Source organism: Artibeus jamaicensis, unplaced genomic scaffold (assembly GCF_021234435.1).
Source record: "Artibeus jamaicensis isolate MK-2021 breed Jamaican fruit bat unplaced genomic scaffold, CSHL_Jam_final contig_1015, whole genome shotgun sequence".
NCBI lineage: Eukaryota > Metazoa > Chordata > Mammalia > Chiroptera > Phyllostomidae > Artibeus > Artibeus jamaicensis.
The window spans coordinates 12933606-12951011 of record NW_026521194.1 but is presented as its reverse complement, the minus strand read 5'-3'; the positions used below and the strand labels follow the sequence as shown (position 1 = coordinate 12951011).

General features: G+C 36.3%; 1 protein-coding gene across 16 annotated transcripts in view; it reads right to left on the bottom strand.

Annotated features, from left to right (window-relative positions):
* Positions 1-17406, bottom strand: part of IKZF2 (IKAROS family zinc finger 2) — a 142018-nt gene that overhangs the window by 11652 nt on the left and 112960 nt on the right. For 15 of the 16 annotated variants that reach the window (XM_037131616.2, XM_037131619.2, XM_037131607.2 and 12 more), the window contains 2 exons: positions 10283-10420; positions 2160-2303 (listed from right to left, as the gene is read on the bottom strand). In XM_037131616.2, the coding sequence (XP_036987511.2) occupies positions 2160-2303; positions 10283-10420 (282 nt within the window). The remainder of the gene's footprint in view (positions 1-2159; positions 2304-10282; positions 10421-17406) is intronic. The other variant, XM_053672532.1, reaches the window with a different exon arrangement.

The following is a 17406-nucleotide window of genomic DNA, read 5'->3' as shown; positions in this document are numbered from 1 at the left end:
GAGGAATTAAGCTTAATCAGAAAGAGAGATACTCATCCTTTGAAACAAGAAGAAAGTATTCAGATTGATGCACATCATCCTATGAGATTAGTGATACTATACTGAAATCACTTCAACTGATTTCATTCCCTGTGAATCTGGATATAATGCCATCAAGGCCTGAGGTACCATATTTACTGAGAGAAAAGTTGAAATGGCCACAGTGGTGAGTAGGAGAGAGGCTATTCAGGAATAAACCACAGGCGGGCTGCTACATAGCATGGGTGGAACAACGGGTGTTTGAGATCAGTTCTTCATTTATTTATAGTGACACCAAATTGTGAGGCAGTGAGATTTCCTCCAGAAGTACTGGCCGCTGTGTCGATATGGATAAGAGGCTCAGATGCCTTCACTAAGGAGTGAGGTTTCCCCAGGAGAAGGTGATGGACAACAAATCAGGAGAGTCAAAAATATTGGCAAAAGAATAGAAAAAGTGGTCACAGGATCACAGCTAGCCAAGAAAAGAAGAGACAAATAGGAAGGAAGCTCAGGGGTCACTGGCTGAGAGACCTTAATAAGGTCAGAGAATAGTATTTAACTGAGAGACGCAGAAGAAAGGAATTTATAGTAACTGTGAAATAATACAATGTTTTTCATTTCCGACACAGAAGGAGTTACTATGCAATTGTTATATAATATATTACTGCTAGGGCAGAATCCAAATTAAAAAAAAAACCCTTCAAATTCCTAGTGAAAATGCAATGTCATTACGTTAGAATCAAAATGTAAATTTAAAAATCTGTCCCTCTTTTCTAAGAAATGTAATAAAATCAAATTGAGAGTAGCATCCCTAACTCATACAAAAAAGTGAAAATGTTTCAGAAGCAGAACTAAATAAATTCAGAAGACAGAAAAAAACAGACATAAACTTCGTATTTTCCTAACTATACTAGTGTCTAGTTGAGATATAGGCATTTAATGGACATCCATCCAATTAACCAATTTTAAAAACAGATGAACTGGCACTTTTTAAAAGTTATTTGTACAAAGAGAGAGAGGGAAGTTCCTGAGGGCTCCTGGCCAGCCTTTGAGTGCACTCTCCGGGGCTCACACTGAACTACGGCAAACCGGGGGCCCTGGGGCTGCAACCAGCTTTCCTTCAATTAGCTCTGTCCATTCACCTCTCCAGCTTCTCTTCAAGTGATATTTTGGTAGTTTGTTAGTTCTTCAATTTTAGATTGAGAGGAAACCTTCTCTAAGTGTTCACTGGAGTACTAGAATTTTATTACCTGTTCCTCCCTGAAATAACTAAACATCTTCCCCCAGGTAGATGTTCCACAATGATTTTTACAATATAATGTAAGAATCTATTTTAATATTTTTATTTCTTATAATTTCTACCCTTCACAAGGTCTATAAAAATAGATATTACAGATGCAATTAATGACAATTGTCTATATGGAATCTCTATTATTCACAGTCTTTTTAGAACTTGGATGCATTTTGTATCCTCAGATACTTTATGACTTAACAGTATGCAGCATGATGCCAACTGTGAGCACATCAAAGATATCCAAGGGCTTGCAAGTGAAAAAGGAAAGTCTAGTACATCACATTTAATCTTTTCAGTTTGAAATAATAGACTGGATGAAAACAAAGATTAAAATATGAAATACAGAGCCAATATGAAATGTCTTGAATGTAGGTTGCTGCATTATTTTTCTAATGTAGAATTTTAAAGAGATCAAATACTAAAAACATTAATGTCATGTAAAGAAAACAGTTTAGAAACCAAGTGCCAATGCAAATATAAAAACACAACCCCAAACTGGCTAACAGACTACAGTCTTTCCCTTAAGGGTTATTATTTTTTTAATAAATCAACATTTTGCTTTTATATACTTTTTTACTTTACATGTCATTTCATTTTGAGACAGCAACTTACTACTATCGGTCTTTCCTGTATTTCTTTTTTTAAGCCCATAGACTTAAGTGTCTGTATGTGTATTTAGGGATGATATACATGGAGTGGCATAAAGTAGAAAATAATACTGAAGAAAACAGACTGACATTTATTTCATGAACTGAAATACACTGTATATATTTCTAATACATGGGAACATGTCTTTGCCTATTAAAAATCACCTTTTTAAAGAAATAAAAGCATTTGCAATGCTTACCCACAAACTTTTGTGGAGTGGAGCTTTTACGTTTTCCCATATTCCCCGTGAGCTTCTCTATGACAGCAGGTCTCTCAAAAGGCACCAGAGAAATATTGTTGTCCATAATAGGCTCTTGTTCCTTACAATCTTCTATAGGAGGTACTATATAAAACCATACAAAAAATGCAATCTGATAATTTCTTCAACATTGTAAAAATACAAAGCTGGATTTGCCCTCTCAATATGTGTTAGACAAACATAAGCTAGTATGCTTAAATAAAAGCAAGTAGAAAGATAACCTCTAGTGTTCAAGTACCCGGTAATTTTACTCCAACACACAGAGGATTTGTTTTTATCTGAGCCTCTCTCAGATCAATGACATAAACTGTTGCCACTATTGGTGGCAAACATGTTCATCTTGTTTCTCATCTTATTCCTCTGAAAGTGTTTTTGACATTGACTAAAATCAATACTACTTTAAGACTGCACTATTCTCAAGGCTCTTGGAGTTTATTTTTGTAAAACAATTTAAGTAAGTCAACTAGTTTGGAGGAAAGCTTCAACAGACACACAGAATAACAATACAGTATTTAACTAGGTTTTTTTTTCCCCAGCCATGTATTTTCTTGTAACAGATTTTCTATGTGATGAGCTGAGTGAGCTGGTGGCCCTGCAGGCAGACGCTAAACACCTGCACAAGGCAGCCTTGGTGAAGGAGATCCCGTTCTGAACAGGGGTGGCAAAGTGTGGCAGCTCTCTAGTTGTCATTTACTTTAAGAAGAGCTCTTCAGCAAGAGAAAAGAGTCTATTTCCAAATAGGCATATTTTCCTCACTGAACTGCTCTGATTCACTGACGTACACTTTCCATGATGCTCCCTCTTCATCCCATTTCAGTTGCTACAGGCTGATATACTAGGTCATAGGTTAGATACTGGCATTCGTAGTGTAGACAAAGAACTTACAAAATTTCTCTTTGAATGCAAATACTGTCACAGAACATTTAACTAAGGACAGAGTAACATCTGAGACAGAGTGAGGTCAGCAGATTAAAACCAGTGCTCACAGGAAAGACCATAACACATTGCTTCTCGATTGCTGTTGCTTTCTCCAGGGGGTCCTGTGTCATCACTGCTCGAAAACATAAAGGTTTCATATCGTAGGATGTCTTTACTTGTTCAACATGCACTGTAAAATGATTTATTCTCCTCTTTGAATTTATAAAGGATAGTTGCATCGCAAAACACAATGCATTCTCATTTATGAGTAGATGCTAAAATAAAGTGAAAAAGCAAGAAATGAAAGTTAAGAAAATCCAGTGCACAATTCAGATGGCCTATTTAATAAACAATACAGGTTTAAAATTAAAAAAATTAAAAACATTAACAGGAAATTGTTTTCTTAAATTGGACATGTTTAATCAGATTGATATTCAATTTGAGTTTTGGGTTAACCAAAACTTTCTGGTGTAGTAGATATACCAGAAAAATTTAATCTTAAATCCCTGTTTTATAACAGGTTCTCTGGATATGAATGGCAAGAGATTCTGTAATTACTGGGTGTCAATTTGGCAAAAAAATTCCAAGAATGAGATTCAGAAACAAGGAAACACAACTCATTTTCTGTATTGATATACAATAATATTTGTCAAGTAGAAAAAGTCTGACCACCTACATTACATAAAACATTATGTCTTATCTTACAAACTAAAATTTAAAAAAACTAAGAAAGTAAAGCAAAAAAAGGAAAACCCTAAAATCAAATAAAGAGAGTACAGGAGGATGAAATAGCAGTGACATGGTGGGGAACGATGTAATTACATAGATTATTATCAAAATCTTAATTTTTGTTTTGGGTGGTGGATTACAGGCATTTATTAAGTTATTAAAAAAGTAATTATAGACCAAATAACTATAGACAAAGATGAAAAATATGTCACGGACCAAGATCCAAAATGAAAGAAGGAAAGAAAAAAAAGTTTGTTGTTGTAAATTTTGCTAAAAAACAGCAAAACTGGTTAACAGGGTTTGCCCCCAAATTGAATATACTAATTAGTTTTGAAATGAGTAGTCTTAAACCTTAGCAGTTTTGCTCTAAGTCTCACCTTGAATTTTCATATTTGCACACATTTAACATTCAGAACGAAACCTGGGTGTGGGAACTGGCCTACACCACATCCACCTCAATTCAGATGACTTGTCCCAAGTTCAATGAAGCTTATGTGAACAGAAAATATGACTTCGGCAGAGCTCGGGTCTGAATTCTTCTTTACCATCGTCCTTTACATATCAAGTGGAGATCTTGTGTCTACCACACCGACAATGATCAATAATAACCAACAACAACAACAACAACAACAGCGGACACACATGTTAAAGTGCTGTTCTAACGACTTGCATTTAATAATTCATTTAGTGCTTCACTCTCCCTGGGCCCCTGAGATAAGTACCATTACCATCTCCATGTTACAGACGGGAACACAAAGACCCAGAGATGCTGTTTCCTCAGGGTTCTCACCTAGCTAAAAATGGATACATGGATGAACCCAGGTGGCTGGGCTCTGGGCCACTACGTTATGGTATTATTTGTAGAATTCATTTGAATTTTGATTTTATATAAACAAGTTTGATATATTTTTAAGGTCTGCCATTGGGAAAATATTTGATATAGTTCCCAATTACATAACTAATCTAAATGTCTTACTTTCATGAATCTGGGTGCAACTCATCAAAATGTTTCTGGATATACAGAGGATGGGCAAAAGCAGGCTTACAGTTGTTTGCATGGAAAATAATGACAATAAATAGTAAAACAAGAATAAACTCTGTGCTTTGCCCACTCACAACTGTGAACCTACTTGTGCCCACTGCTGTACGTCACCAGAAACATAAAACAAGCTCTCTAGTTCACTCAGGGAGGTTTGCTCCCACAGTGAGGCATTCATCTGGCCTAAGAACATACCAGCTTGCTAACTTCACTTGCTGGAGCAAGTTCCATAACCAGATACCTTCCTTGAAGTTATATTTGAAGTTATAACCAGGAAAAATGGATTTATACTTGCATTATTTCATTATCTCATCACACTGATAAATCATACAGACAGAACCATAGGGTTCCCAACACAGAGAGACCCAGATTAGGTCATATGGCCATTCCGCGGCCAGAGGGGCAGCCACATAGGCCGACAGACCCGCCATGGCTCACGCAACGGGAGACAGTTCTCTAAAGGGAAGTGAAAGTCTTGTTACCGAAAGGAGAAGGAAGGTATGTGAGGCAGGCAAAAACAACAGATGTCTTCTATATTGTCACACATTTTCTCCATGTTGCTGAATCTAAAAGAAACTTTTCAGTTATCTTAGTTATTTCCTTGAGAACATTCAACAGTGCTGATACTCGCTTTGGCTTCTGTAAAATCACTCTTTCCACTTTCAAGCCTTCTGCTCTTACTCATCTGCATGGCTCTTTTTTTGTTGTTTATTTGTTTTTCCCTTCCTGGTATATTCTTGGACTTCTAGATAGCTCAGTCTATATTTACCCATATAACTTTATAAAGCCTGTTACCTCCAGCTACTGTCTATATAATGGTGTCTCCCCAAAGTTTATCTCCTACACATCTCTCTTGAGAGCTTGATTTTATATATATATTCAACTTCTTTTTAGTTTCACTTGGCTAACTTGGCTAACTCTCACAGGTGCTTAAAAGATAGTATGTTCAAAACCTGCAATCTCCATTTCCCTAGCCCAGACTTTCTATTTCTCTGATTTCCATCTCAGTGAAAGGCGCTATGACCTACCTGCTCATCCATGCTAGGTGGCAGCTCCTAGATTTCTTCCTTTCACCCAGTCTGAGGCCCCTCCTCTTCCTTACCACCTCTCCTTAAGTATACATGGAGTTCCCAAGTGTTTTAGATTCTACACCTACAGGTGTTCCCAATTAACTAACTTTTCTGCATACTGCAGGCCACTAGGCCCGACTCAATCAATCAGTAGATTGTTGCAATGGTCTACCTGCCTCTAATCTTGACTCTTCTGATATATCTCCCACATTTCTAGCAATAAAATGACAATGTAATAATGTTTGGGAGCATAAATGACAAATTCTTCACTTAGCACAATAAGCCCTTGATCCTCTGTTACAGCCTATACCTCTAGCCTTACCACCACCAATTTTTCTTCCCATTACAAACTGGGCTCTAATTATACAGAGCTGCTACTAGACTCTGAACCCATAATGCTTTTAGACCTCTGTTTCTTCACACATGCTGTTCTCTCTGCATGAAACACCCTTTTCCACTTACTTAGCTAGCCATCTTGCCTTTCAAAACTCCACTAAAACATAACCTTCCCTAGAAATTTCTCTTGGATATCCAGTGTGATCTCTCCTCTGTGTCCCCGGAATGCTTATCATACAAGACACCGTGTTCTAACTGTTGGTTTACTGGTCCATTTCTTCCAAATGTTGGTAAATAACCTTAGGGTAGAGACTGCATCTTATTTGACTTTGTATCTGTAGTATCTTTTAGGATGTGAGATGAATATACTATCCAGGGGATGTTTTCTAAATGACTTAATGAAAGAAATGTCACCCAATGGATATAGGTGGAGAAAGCTTACTAGAAAGTTTATACATTCCCAGTTATGTCTCCATACTTGCAATAAAGAAATCCCCTTTACCAAATAATCAAAACATAAATCTAAAAATACACAGTTTTCTTTAAAAGTGTGCTCTCTTTCCAGTTCACACTTCCATTTTTGTCTTTAGGGAAGGAGGGAGATGTTAATTATGTACTTTGATTTTTAAAGCTTTTTCAAGTTGAATATACTTGAAAATAAGCATAAAATAATTTCAAATAAAGTAATCTGCCATAAAAACCAAATGCATTATTATCTTTATTTGCAAAAGTACAAGTTGTTATTTTCCCCTTCCCATCCAACTGAAGACCCTTTTACGCCACCTGCTGAGTCTGTGTTCAGCATTTCCCCGTTTTCTCCTCCTCCTCCTCCTCCTCCTCCTTGGCATTCTCACTCCCCATCTCCCTGGGCATGCCTGTCAGCCATCGACTTTGCATTCTAGGTTGGTGACATTTTTCTTTAGGTGATACAAGTTTGATTACCCCAATGAAATCCAAACGCTGGATTAGCACAAAAGGCTTTATCTTTACTTCACAATTTACTATTTCAATCTCATTTCCTACCACTCCTTGAGTTCCAACTATGTTCGACCTCCAGGAATTTGCTAATGTTCTTTTTATACCTCTGAGTGTTAGCCTGTGGCAACTGCCTGCCCGGACAGTACATTTTCCGTGAATCTGTCCAAACTGTACGGTTTGTCTCACCCTCACCCATGGGTAAAATACTGAACTAGGAAGCTTTTCTTGCCTTCTCCAGACAGAGTGAGGTCGTTCCGCATCTGTGCCCCTGGAGGAGCATATATACCCCTTCATGACTGCATTTGCTTCATTTCATTTTATTTTTTAAGTATGTGTTTCCTACTGGACTATAAATGTAAGAAAGACATTGCATCTATTCCATTTACCTTTCTATCCCCAGAATGCTCCGCAGAATTTAGCACGTAAGCCCTTGATTAATGTCTCCCGAGTGAGTAAAAGAATGCCACTTCAGACCCTGTCTCACTCTAAGAGCTAACGTGGGGAATAACGTGTTTTGGGAAAGAGAGGCTATGAAATATAACTATGTCAGATATAAAAATAAAAGAACAGTAGTTAATTTCAAGCAGCCAAATTATCATTTGGCCACCGAAATGATAGCACCCCCCACACATACCAGTAGAAGACCAAAAAAATAGACTGCATGGAACATAATAGTAAGAGAGGGGAGGGGATAAAAATGATTTCACTGTGGCTCTGTTTAAAAGGAGACACACGCCAAGTAACGTATATGACATAAGGTTAAAATGAACTCTGGCAACACTTACCTATATTTTTCTTTCTTATGGTATTTCTTATCAATCCCTACCCCAGACATTCATCCCCACTAAGTATGTTAAAAAAGGGAAAAGGAAAGCAAGGATAATTTCAAATTGCTATTACAAAATACCTAGAAAAATTACAGTATTAAATGGCATTAACATAACCTTAGGTGGTTAAATCAATATCCCATACTGAGGGACAAATATTTGGGTCCCTAAATGATATGGAAACTCACCCTCCACCCCCCGCCTCCTTGGCTTCACCCATGCTCTCCCCAGGAGCTGAGTGTCTCTCCCACTTTCCTCACTCCCTCTTCACTAGTCCAAGTTCATAGCCACCTGTAAAGGGCCTTTGCTGGGAAGAACTAAGCAAGCTGAAAATGGGGTTGATGCTGAGGCTGCAGCACTTCAGAAGAAAGTATTTTTCTCTCCCAAAATATACCTGTTTAAATTGCTTGTCAGCACTTCATCTATAACTAGTTAATCTGCCAACAGATAGTTAAACATTGACTATAATTATTTATGTACACCTATTTCCCTATATGAATAGAAAAATGAATGCATAGAATAATCCAATCAAATGTAAAACTGCAATAAGAGATCATTATATGGAAAAAGTAGCAGTGCCATGAGTTGTGTTTGGAAATCTTGGGCATGTCCCTAGGCCTCTATGTCCCTACTCTCCTCAAGCCACCTCTAAAACCAACTATTTAAACAAAAATAGTGTGCCTCATAGGCAAATGAAACCTCCAATGCCTAAATTAATGCCAGGAAGTAATACAACTGTAAAGGGGATGGAACATTTACAACTTCTTAATATTTAATGCCCAGAAATGTAACACTACAAAGAACCATTTACTGGGTGTTTATTGCACACCTAATAACATTTAATTATCATGCCAAGCCTATGAGTAACATACTCAGACGCTGCACAGCTAGACCAGGTTTGCTGAACTCCCAGGCTCACCACTTTGACCTCTATGCTATGAAACCTGTGCTACCCGCATAAGCCCAGGTAATACAAACTTACAATATCAAATTTACTAAGACTTAAAACAGAAAGGTTTGTATCATTTTTTAGTTCATAATAATATAAACAAATAGACTCGCAATGATAAATGGAATTAAATCTGATTGTATACCCTCAATACAAAGAAATGCTTCAATTATTCACAATAATAAAATATTTTAATTAAAAGGAATTTCCAACAACATATAATCATTAGCTGCTAATAAACACAGTTCCACAGTGGACACTATATAAAACAAATAAAAGCCCCACAAAGAATCTTAGATCTGCCTATAAATCACTCAATAGATATTTATACTTTAAAAGTCAGTATAGAATTCTCCAATTACACTATTTAATATTGCCAAATCTTTTTTATGTAACAGATAAAAATACCAATAAGTTGAGATTTTTATATGTATTTGTATGAATAAAATAAAAAACATATAATTTGTAGGATAAGACAAGTGAAGATGGCTCCAAACATAAATAACTGAAATTAGTAATTTTCCATGTGAGGCTGATTACTAACATTAATTTATCACTAATAGAGAATAGAGAATTATTAACTGATAGAGAATAATAGAGAATTATTAACTGATAAATCTTACAGATTGTCTTTCTACCTGCTACTGTGTGTTGTGGAGATCAGGATGTTTTGCTTGGTTTTTGATTTTTGTGGAGGGAAGTGGTGCCTAATTTTGACCTAGTTTGTGTCCTACCCTTATAGAAAGCAAAATGAGTAATTTCCAAGATAAATCACAAGACAGACTGGAGAAAATTCCAATTACATCACTGATCACTTACCTAAGAGAAAAGCAAAGGCACAAATAACCAGTCAAATCTGTTAGGAAACCTGGAGGCTTACGTGGAACTGCCTCTAATTGTTAGAAGAATACACAGTACCTTTGTTCGGTGTACTCAAGGGTGCCTGCTACTATTATGTTTATGCCACTACATCTTAGGAGAAATAATCTGTGATTATCACAAAAACTCAGCACAGTTTTTTTGCAAAGTGTCCCAAAGCTCAACTCATTTCAAATGCTCAAGGTAATCCCAGGCGAAGTTAATGTGGCTTAAAACTGCTTTAAACAAAGTAAGACTCTATCTCCATGATGAAGGGTAGACAGAACTATTTACCCCCATTAAAAATGACAAGAGCAGTGGAGAGGAGGAGGAAGACCGTGAAGGCGGTTTCTACCCACCGTGGTGACTCATGACCTGGCCCGCGGCCTCCATGCTGACGTTCTGGAGATAGTTGTGGCAGCGCTCCTTGTGCTCCTCCAGGGAACTGCGCTGCTTGTAGCTTCGTCCACAGTAGTTGCACTTGTGAGGTTTACCCACTGAGAAGAGAATTCAGGATTAGTGTGCGGCCAATCTCACCCAGAGCAAAATTAACAGTAACTTCTGATGGTCTGGAGGAAGCTTTTACATGCTTTTCAGACTTAAATCTCTTCCTCCTCCACACTCCGATTTAGACAATAAATCTCTACCGAGGCTGAAAGACAGAAAGAATGATAAGGCAGACGGTACCTTTGGTGACAGGGGAAACACTGAATCCCATTCATGCTCTGACTGTATCCTAGATGATCAGTCTTCAGATTATCTGACTCTTAACACTAACAGTTACTCTCAGCATGGTTCTCTCAGTAGATACATGACGAGAATTATTTTTTACTTATTTTTTCGGGGGTGGTGGTGGTAAGGACAGAGAATCACACTGAAGGAAACCAAAATGCGACAGCTTGAAATGTCATTGTTTAATGAAAAAATTATTCATGGGTACCAAGAAGACTAAAAGGAATTCAAGTGATGAGAAAAAGTACAGATAAAAGCAGAGTTTCTCTTTTTTTTCCACCTTGGTAATAACTATTCACACATGCAAAACTTCGCAGCAAAGTGTGTTCTCCCACATGAGCCCTGTTCTTACATTACCAAGAATTAAGCTCCTGGGTGGTTTGAGTCAGGATTATTAACAATAACCACTGAAGCCCTAGTATATTTAGTTATACAATGATCATGGCATTTCCCAACGTATTTCACACTCAGAAAATAAATTCGTTCCTAATAGCCAGAGAGACATATCTAAGTATACCTGGTACAATACTGTCATGATCACATTAAAAAGAAAAAAAAACTTTACAAAATTGATTAAGAAGGAAAAAACAGTTATGGAAAGAAGCCTGTTTCAGTGTGCAACTATTCACAAGAGCGCTCTGACTCCTGGTTTTGAATGGGAGGAGGAGAAACACAGGACACCAGGGGGTCTGGGCCAAAGCGCTCGGTGGTGAAGCACAGAGCGAACCCGGGGAGTGGCTCTCACTCCACTCCCAGAGGCATCGCTGTGCTTCGCCCAGAGGACAAGTGGCCGACTCCTTTTCCCGGCTAAACGTGGCGTTCCTGACCAGTCACCTTCCATGCTACGACACTGGGGACAAATGGGACTGAAATACTGTAACAAGGCAAGGTCTTCACAGCTACATAAACATTTCCCACGCTGGTTTTTGTTTTAAAACAAAACCTTGCGTTTATGTTTGAGGTTCACATGAACTAAAATAAGTTGTTTCATTATTATAGTTTTTTTGGTAAATTATCTTAAACAAAAGCTTCTAAGGCATGATTACTCATTTCCAAAAATACTAGGCAAAGTTACTTCTATTATTCAGAACCAAGGATTTCTGAGAAGTCAAAACCAGGCAGCTGTGTATATTGTGAAGAATGTGTATCACTCTATAAGAGCATTGAAAAATACAAGCAAATACTTTTAGTCAGAAACGTTTAGTGCAAACAATATATTTACGTATAGTTATATGCCATGATAAGAGGCTACACAGAAGAAAAAGCCAGTATTCCCTATAACCACCACCCCATTTTGGGTTCTTTAGTGCTGGTTCTCTAGTAATAAGTAAGGAATTTGCACTGAACAAGTCTATTAAACAATCAATACTTATAAAGCACATGCACTGACATTAATTGCCCACTATAAACTAGTTTCATCATCTTCCTCTATTATTCCTGTCACATTGTGTCCTATGAAACCTGTTTTACTGTAAACATAACCTCCTACACTTTCTTCCCCTAATTTATATAAGCAAACTTGATACCTTCTCAACTTATTTAAATGTAGTTCTCTTTTATTCCCCTTGGCTCACAATCCTTTATAAACTCTCAATTCACTTGACAAGGAGAAAAGGACAGTATATGTTTTATTGCTTTCAAGACTCATTGTTTTTACTCCCTTCATTTTTGAAATCTACCCATTTGCTACATTCACTTCCCCTTCTCCCACTTTGTCATCTGCTTCAAAACATCACTCTTTCCTCTTCATCTCATCCTTGTTCCCAGTGAGTCCAAGGAATTAGAGTAGCATTTTCTAAAAGTGTAACCCCAAGTTTCCTAATTGTTCATCTGCACCCACTTCAGCAATCCACGTACTGGTGACATGTTGGACTTTGGCATCACATAACTACCTCCAAGAAGTTTGCTCTGGAAATGCTCCACCTATTCCTTCTCACTTAATACAGACTGATAAAGAGCCTACTACATACCAACACTGTGATGAAGCTGGATTGTCAAATGGAGAACAAATCTCACGGTGCCTATTCTCATGAAACTGACAGTCGGCCGAGGAAGGCAGGCAATGAACAAATATTTGTTTCACAAAGTGTGTTAGCTTCTGCAAAGCCAATGAATGCTGTGCTGGGATAATGTGGGGAACCTAATTTAGCTGGAGAAGGCTGAAGAACAGGAAGGTCTTTCTGAGGGAGGAACGTTTAGGCTGATAACCGAAGGAAAAGTAGAAGTTAGTCAGATCTTGGGACTCGGGGGGTGGAGTGGAGGAGAGGCAGTGTGTCAGAGGTTCTGGGAACTGCCATCAACTCTGTCTGTTTGCTCTCACGTCCTTAGCTCCTTCAAAGTCTAGATCATGCCCTTACTAGTCTGTAGAAAATCATTTTTGCACATCATTAACAACCTCTGCCAAATCTAGTGGCTCTACTGTCTCCGTAAGACTATTTCCTGCCATTTCTTTGACATTTCTTCAAAATCATGTACATAAAAACGTGGTTTACATTTACTCTCTCTATATGAGTTTATCTGTATAATACTTATAAACTTACAAGTTAAAATGTATCACATATATATTCATAAAGAGGACACATATTTTGCTAATTTCACTTTTTATTGATTATTATACCTCCTCACTATTTGAAACAACTTCATTCTGATATTACTGAAACATTTTAAAAGTCATCTATAGTCTCTGAACCACTGTACACAGTGGACTTTAATCAATCCTGAATCTTCCTTATTTCTTGGTTATTACCAAGCTCTCATGGGTCTTGAATCCCTGATTTAGTGTCTGGAATCAGGTGCTATGTCCTCCCCACTGTCTTCTCTACCTCTCGCTTTGTGGCGAATACACAGGTACATCCAGATTGTGTTCTCAGTACAGTAGTCTCTCTTTTCCCCCTAGATTAAGCCCTCGTTTCTATGAAACATCCAAATTATGCCTGGAAAATTGCCCATATGTGTAAGCTCTGACTTGTCACTTAAACCTTTTTATAAATGATCTTGGTGAGCACAGGGCTTTCTCCTCTGTGCTTTCACAGTGCTCTGCCCACATGCGTGATACACATGACAACTGCATTGTAGTTATCCGTTTGGTGTTAATTTATTGCCCTAATCCAAACAACGAGCCCTGTGCTAGGGACAGAGGTCACGTTTTACCCAGTTTTGAATTGACAGTGCATACAGAAGTCATTAAACACACGAGATGCTCGATAGATAGTTGCTGAATGACTGCACTTGAATTTCATACTTCCAAATACTTTCTAAGTACTGCCTCATGCATATTCCTCCGAAATCTAAAATTCAACATAACCATTTCAAAATTGGCTTTATTGAGGTATAATTTACATAAAATAAAATCCACCCACTTTGAGTTTATTTTCAAGGAGTTTAAAAGTGTCTAGTTTGTAACCACCACCACAACGAAAATATAGAACATCTCCACCCCTAAAAAATTCTCTCTTGCTCTTTTGCAACAACTCTCTTCCCCACAGTCACTCCATGGCAACCACTGATCTGCTTCTGTAATGACAGTTTTGCCTTTTTAAGGATTTTATATGCACTGAATCATGCACTGTGTAGTCTTTTGCATCTAGCTTCTTTCACTCAGCATAGTGATTCTGATATTCATCCATGTTGGTACATGTATTGGTAGTTGATTGCATTTTACTGCTCAGCTCCATTTCGTTACGTGAATATACCACCATGTGTTCATTCATTTGGGATGTTTCTAGGTTATGGCTATTAGAAACACAGCTTCTACAAACATTTGCAAGCAAGCCTTTGTTTTCATTTCTCTTAGGTAAATACCTAGAAGTGGAATTGCTGGTTCATGTGGTAGGGATCTGAGAATAGCTTTATAAGAAACTTCCTGTTTTCCAAAATGGATCACTGTGCATTTCCACGGCACTGAATATATTAAAGTTAACAGCTGTTCCACATCTGTGTGAACATGGTATTGTCAGTCCTTTTATCAGTTTACTCATTCAGGTAGGTATGCAGTGGTATTTCACTGTGTCTTGTGTTTTTCTAATGTGTCAGGAGACTAATCTTTTGCCATTCACATTATTTTCTTTGGTGAATTAGCTGTTCAACCTCTTGCTATTTTTTGAATGTGTTATCTCTAATTTTATTATTGAGATGAAAGAATTTTTGTTATTCTGGATGAAGTCTTTCATGAGGTATATGGTTTGCAAATATTTTCTATAGATGTGTCTTGCTTTTTTATTTTTGAATTTCTGTTGAAGAAATAAGTTTTCAATTTTGAATAACTCCAATTTATCAATAGTTTCATCTGTGCTTTGTGTTTTGTGTATGTGTGTGTCTTCTATACAAGAAATCTTTGACTAAACAAATGTCAGAATCATTATCTCCTTTGTTTTCTTCTAGAAGTTGTATGTATTAGCTCTTATATTTAGGTCTCTGATTAATTTCAACTTAGTTTTTGTATGTGGTGTAAGATAAAGCCTGTACCATTCTTTTAAAAAAACGTGGATATTGGATTGTTTTAGCTCCTTTTATAGAAAGTATTCTTGTTTCCTCAATTATTTCAGTATCTTTGTTGAAAAGCATTGATCATGTATTTTTGCATATATTTCTGGACTCTCTATTCCATTCCATTAATCTCTATGTGTGTCCTTAAACCCAAAGAGTAGGTCTTACTAATAGAGTTAGTCTTTGTAAGTAGTGTAAGTTATCCAACTTTTCTCGTTTTCAAAATTATTTTTGCTATTTTAGGTCTTTTGTATTTCCAAAGAAAAAATCTGGAATCACTTTATCAATTTCTACAAAAAAAATCTGCTAGAATTTTGATCTGGATTGCATTGAACTGATAGGCTAAAATTTACAAGGACGCCCTGGCTGGTGTGGCTCCATGGACTGAGAGCTGGCCTGTAAACCAAAAATAAAATTTACAAGGACATCTTAACAGTATTGTTTGTACCATGGTCATGTTATTGTCCTACCATTTATTTAGATCTTTAATTTCTCTCAGTAATATTTTATAATTTTTCTTGAACATAATAATTTCAATTTATCTCTAAGTGATGTATATAGTATTGGATGCATCTCAATGTATTTCATATCTTTTTGTATGTAATATTAATGCTATTGCCTTCTAAATTCCAGTTTTCAACTGTCCATTGCTATCATACAGAAATACACTTGCTTTCTTAATATTCACCTTGAATCTTGCAATCTTAATAAAGTCACTCATTAAGTTTTATTTTTTCGGCTGATTCCTTGGTATTTTCTAAATAGAGAACCATATGAACTAAAATTAAATACAATCTTACTTTTACTTTTCCAATTTGTCTTTTATTTCTTTCTGTTTCCTTGCTCCATTGACAAGACTCCTGGTATGACACTGAATATAAGTGGAGAAAGCCATCTTGTCTTGTTTCTGCTCTTAAGGGTACACTTTCATTCATTTATTATTAGTATTACTTTTCCAAGGATGGCCATCACCATGTCATAGAAGTTCTTTTTTATTGCTGCAAATTTTTATCATGAATAAATACCAAATTATATCAAATGCTTTTTTAGCATTTATGAAAAGGATTATATGGTTTTCCTATTTTAGTCTGTTAATCTACAGAATTACACTGATTGATTTTTTCCAGTATTTAATCAACTGAATTCTTGAGATAACCCTCTTGGCCATGATGCATTATTCTTTTTTCATATTATTTCTGGATTCTACTTGCTAAAATTTTGTTAAGAATTTTTGCACCTATGTTCATGAAGGACATTGCTATGTAGTTTTATTATAATGTTTTTGTTCTAGTGTCATGGTAATGCTGAACTCATAGTTCATTAGGACACATTTCTTCCCACTTCCATTTTCTAGAAGAACTTGCTACTTAAATGTTTCCTTAAATTCTTTCTTTCTGGGAAGGTATTTTTACTATCATTTCAATTCCTTTGATAAATATAAGGCTATTCAGAATATTTCTTTTTAGTGAGCTTCAATGATTTCCATGTTTTAGTGAATTTATTAATTTTATCTGATTAAATCTATTGACATAAACTTGTTCATAATATTTCTGTGTTGTATTTGCAGCGGTTATAGTTTTAGTGATGTCCTGTTTTCATCTCTGATGTTGGTAAATTGAGCACTCTCTCTTAGTACTGATTGATCTTGGCTAGAAGTTTATCCATTTTATTGATCCTTTCACAGAATCAGCCTTTGATTTTATTGGGTTTTCTCTATTATTTTTCTGTCTTCTCTTTCATTGATCTCTGCCTTTATTATATTATTTCCTTTACATGCTCTAGACTTAATTTGCTCTCCTTTTGTAATTTCTTAAGAAAGAAGCTTTGTTAATTAGGCTGAGACCATTTTATTTTTCTAATATAAGCACTTAATGCTACACATTTCCATCCAAGTACAACTTCTTATGTTCATGTTTTCCTCTATAGTTTTAAACATATGGAGTATATTAAAACAGTTGTTTTATCATTCATGTCTCCTATTTCTATCACTTGGTTATTTCTGGGTCTGTTTCTACAGATTGATTTTTCTACTGATTATGGGTAATATTTTCTATCTTCTTTGCATATTTATTAATTTTTTAGTGGGATGTTGGATATTGTAAATTTTGTATTAATGGGTTCTAAATTTCTTTAAAATGTATTTTTGGGTTCTGCCGTTACATTTCTTGCAATCGATTTATCCTTTTGATATGGCTTTTCTGCTTTAAGGTAGATACAGATCATGCTTTGATAGAAAGGCTAATTTAGCCCAGCACTATAACCTTCT